General features: G+C 50.4%; 1 protein-coding gene across 1 annotated transcript; it reads left to right on the top strand.

Moving 5' to 3' along the window:
* Positions 1–249: 249 nt before the first annotated feature.
* LOC103719186 (CBS domain-containing protein CBSX5-like) lies at positions 250–1,965 on the top strand. Its single transcript, XM_008808303.6, has 2 exons — positions 250–675; positions 984–1,965. Exons 1-2 carry the CDS (start codon positions 353–355, stop codon positions 1,813–1,815), a joined length of 1,155 nt encoding a protein of 384 aa, XP_008806525.4. The 5' UTR covers positions 250–352; the 3' UTR covers positions 1,816–1,965.
* The last annotated feature ends 1,262 nt before the right edge of the window (positions 1,966–3,227 follow it).

The following is a 3,227-nucleotide window of genomic DNA, read 5'->3' as shown; positions in this document are numbered from 1 at the left end:
AAAATTTAATTATTTGCTTTCTATAACATTCACTTTGTGAAATTCATTGATTCGAGCATTCAACATCTAACTCACTCGTGAGTGGCCCAGGAAGCCGCAGCCACGCTGTAGCGGCGCCCACCGTAGCCGGATAAATCGCGTGTCAACTGGCCCAGACTTACTAATGAAAGACTCGAGGCCAGATTTACCGACTAAATTACAACGGAAGCCACCCACTCGTTTCCTGACGTTCTCTATAAATTGCCACCAACCCCGAACCCCTTCTCTTCCCCGCCGACCTTCTTCTCTCCTCTTCCCTCCTCGTTCCGACATCCATTTTTTCTAGAGGTTTCTGGCGTCTTCTCGCGAGTGCATGGCAGTGAGCTTGCTATCTCATGACGTGTCCGACCTTTGCATCGGGAAGCCGGCGCTGAAATCGCTGCCGCTCTCCGCCACCGCCGGCGACGCCCTCCTCGCCCTCAAGAAGGGAGGAGACACCTGCCTCGCCTTATCCGCCGCCGACAGGTACTCACCGGAGAGGAACGTGATCCCCGGGAAGCTCTGCGTGGCGGACATCCTCTGCTTCCTCTGTGTCGACGAGAACCTCGATTCTCCTGTCGACGCTCTCAAGAAGCCCGTCTCCGACTTTCTTCCGAAGGACACCGGCCTCGTCCGCCGGGTCGAGCCGCATTCGAGGTATCCGCTCCATCCTTGCTTCGGGTTCTTAGACAATAATCTCTTGATCTCGACGCTTTCGTCCTTCAAATTTTTTTCGAACAATTGCTTGATTTTGTTTACTTGTTTATCTAAAACCTATCAGATCTCGACGGATCCTCTATTAAATTTCACCCTAATCCTTCCTTTCCTTGAAAAAGGGACAAAAATCGGACTGAGATTTAATTAGGCACTGCGCCGAATGATAAAATAAGTTTCTTGGTGGGAATTTATATTTTTTTTTATTTTGATTGGTACGAAATTCGATTTTCTTTTGGGGGAATTTGCAGTGTATTGGAAGCGCTGGATGTGATCCTCGAGGGGGCTCCGTGCCTGGCGGTCCCCATCCGCTCCGGCGGCCGGAGGAAGCTCCCCATCCGCTCCGTCGGCGGGGGAGGGGCGGAGTTCTGCTGGCTGACGCAGGAGGACTTCGTCCGCTATTTCTTCAGCTCCATCGCCCACTTCGCCCCCATCGCCGCCCATTCCGTATCCTCCCTCGGCCTCGTCCGCTCCGACGTCCTCGCCATCCAGTACCATGACGCTGCCCTCAACGCCCTCCCCCTCATCCGCCGCGCCCTCGCCGACCAGACCTCCGTCGCCGTCATCACCGACGACGGCAAGCTGGTCGGCGAGATCTCCCCCTCCACCCTCGCCGCCTGCGACGAGACGGTGGCGGCCGCCCTTGTCACTCTCTCCGTCGGTGACCTCATGGCGTACATCGACTACTGTGACTCGCCGCCGGAGGGAATCGTCCGAGCCATCAAGGCCAGGCTGATGGAGAAAGGCTTCAAGGGGATGCTGAAGCTGATAGAGGAGGAGCCCTCCTCTCCCTTCTCCTCCTCCTCCTCCTCCTCCTCCTCCTCCTCCTCCTCGGAGGACGAGGAGTCAGCTGGGAGGAAGCTGAGGAGGCTGAGGTCGGTCGGGATGAGGAGGAGCTCGGAGGAGGCGATCGTGTGCCACTCGGAGAGCTCGCTGGTGGCGGTGATGGTGCAAGCGCTGGCGCACCGAGTAAACTACGTGTGGGTGGTTGACGAAGAGGATTATAGCCTCCTGGGGATCGTCACCTTTGCGGACGTTCTGAAGGTTTTCCGGGAGCAGCTGGAACAGCCCTTGGGGATTTAGATTTTTTTTTTAAAAAAAAAAATGTTTTGATGGGTGTAGGGCTTGTGTTATTGTATGATATTTTGTCTCCTCTCGGTTTGGAGATCTTGATTTTATTTAGTCTTTATTAAGCATATAGAGCTGGACTTTTTTGCTCCTGGGATTTTCTAATCTTCGTTGCCTCGATCTATTGGCTGGGTGGGTTCATCCCCATTTTATTATAATAATTTGTTGCTGAATTTTTTTTCCTTTTCTTTCTCTGGTGGCAAGAATATTAAAAGACAAGTGGTTAATAGTGAATTTACAATTGGGATCATGAGTATTATTTTAAAAAATTAAGTATTGATCGGTACCCACTGCTACGGAATATTCGTAGGCATGAAAGGGATTGTTTTCTTTCGAACTACTCATATTTATCGGAAGATAAACAGTGCTGCTGACTGAGTTGTCTTCTACGGTGCGCATCATTCAAAAAAATTTTTCTGAAAAAGTTTTGAATTTTTTTTTTCATCAACTTTTTTTTTGATATTTAAAAAAAGAAAAATTAAGAATAGCGATTGCCCGAAAAGAAACAATGGCGTTAAGAAATTAGTGCCTTTGGGCTTAGGCCAGAAGCAGTCCATCTGCAAGATAGATTTGGGAGCACACTGAAAACCTCAATGCCACAGATAATGTAGAATTGGAAGATGAGAAACCTTTCCCCATTGTTTTGATCCACGTTTCCACCTTTAAAGGATCCTGCTCCACCTATCATAATATAGCATTTCATGTCAGGATTGCACGTCAAAGACCTTCCTGGGCACCTTGAGGCTTCATCAAGGTAATGTATTGATCTGCCAGGAGAAAGGCCCCTACCGTTGATGAGGTGTTCCTCATGATCATCTTGGATCATAATGGAAACGGGAGGCTTATTGCTGCAGTACTCCCATTGCAGGATGTTGCAGTAAGCCCATTGTCTTGAGCTGCGAAGAGACGAGGTTGGAAAGAGTCACAGTCAAGGGTAGTCGTCGATGCAGCCTCTTATCCTGGTCATCCACTAATAAAATAGCTTTGACTAGTCATTCCCCAAGGAATAATACTTGGGTATCCCGAAAATATGGCACAAAAAGTTGCATGGCTTTTAAATGAGATCCCAGGCTGGCATCGGAGTTGGCGTATTACGAGAAATGGCCAATATATTCTCTCATCTCATAAAAGCTCTGCTTCCCTCTCCCCTGTTCCTCCCGAATCAGGAGCTCTCCAAAGAATGGTGAATGAGGAGGATTGGGGGCGAAAGGCGGCACAGGATCACGATGGCGAATGTGAGTGCCAGAAGGAGAGGGAGTCGTTGGCGAGAGACTGTGGTCGGCGATTGCCGGTGGCCATCTGGTGGTGGGTTCGGCGAGAGGCTCGGTGCGGCTGGCGGCCGGCGGCCGGCGACTGTCAGTTTGACG

This window comes from Phoenix dactylifera, chromosome 3, assembly GCF_051530095.1.
Source record: "Phoenix dactylifera cultivar Ajwa chromosome 3, Ajwa_hap1_PhDact_Kaust_v1.1, whole genome shotgun sequence".
NCBI classification, from domain to species: domain Eukaryota; kingdom Viridiplantae; phylum Streptophyta; class Magnoliopsida; order Arecales; family Arecaceae; genus Phoenix; species Phoenix dactylifera.
This window is presented reverse-complemented; position numbering and strand designations above follow the sequence as displayed.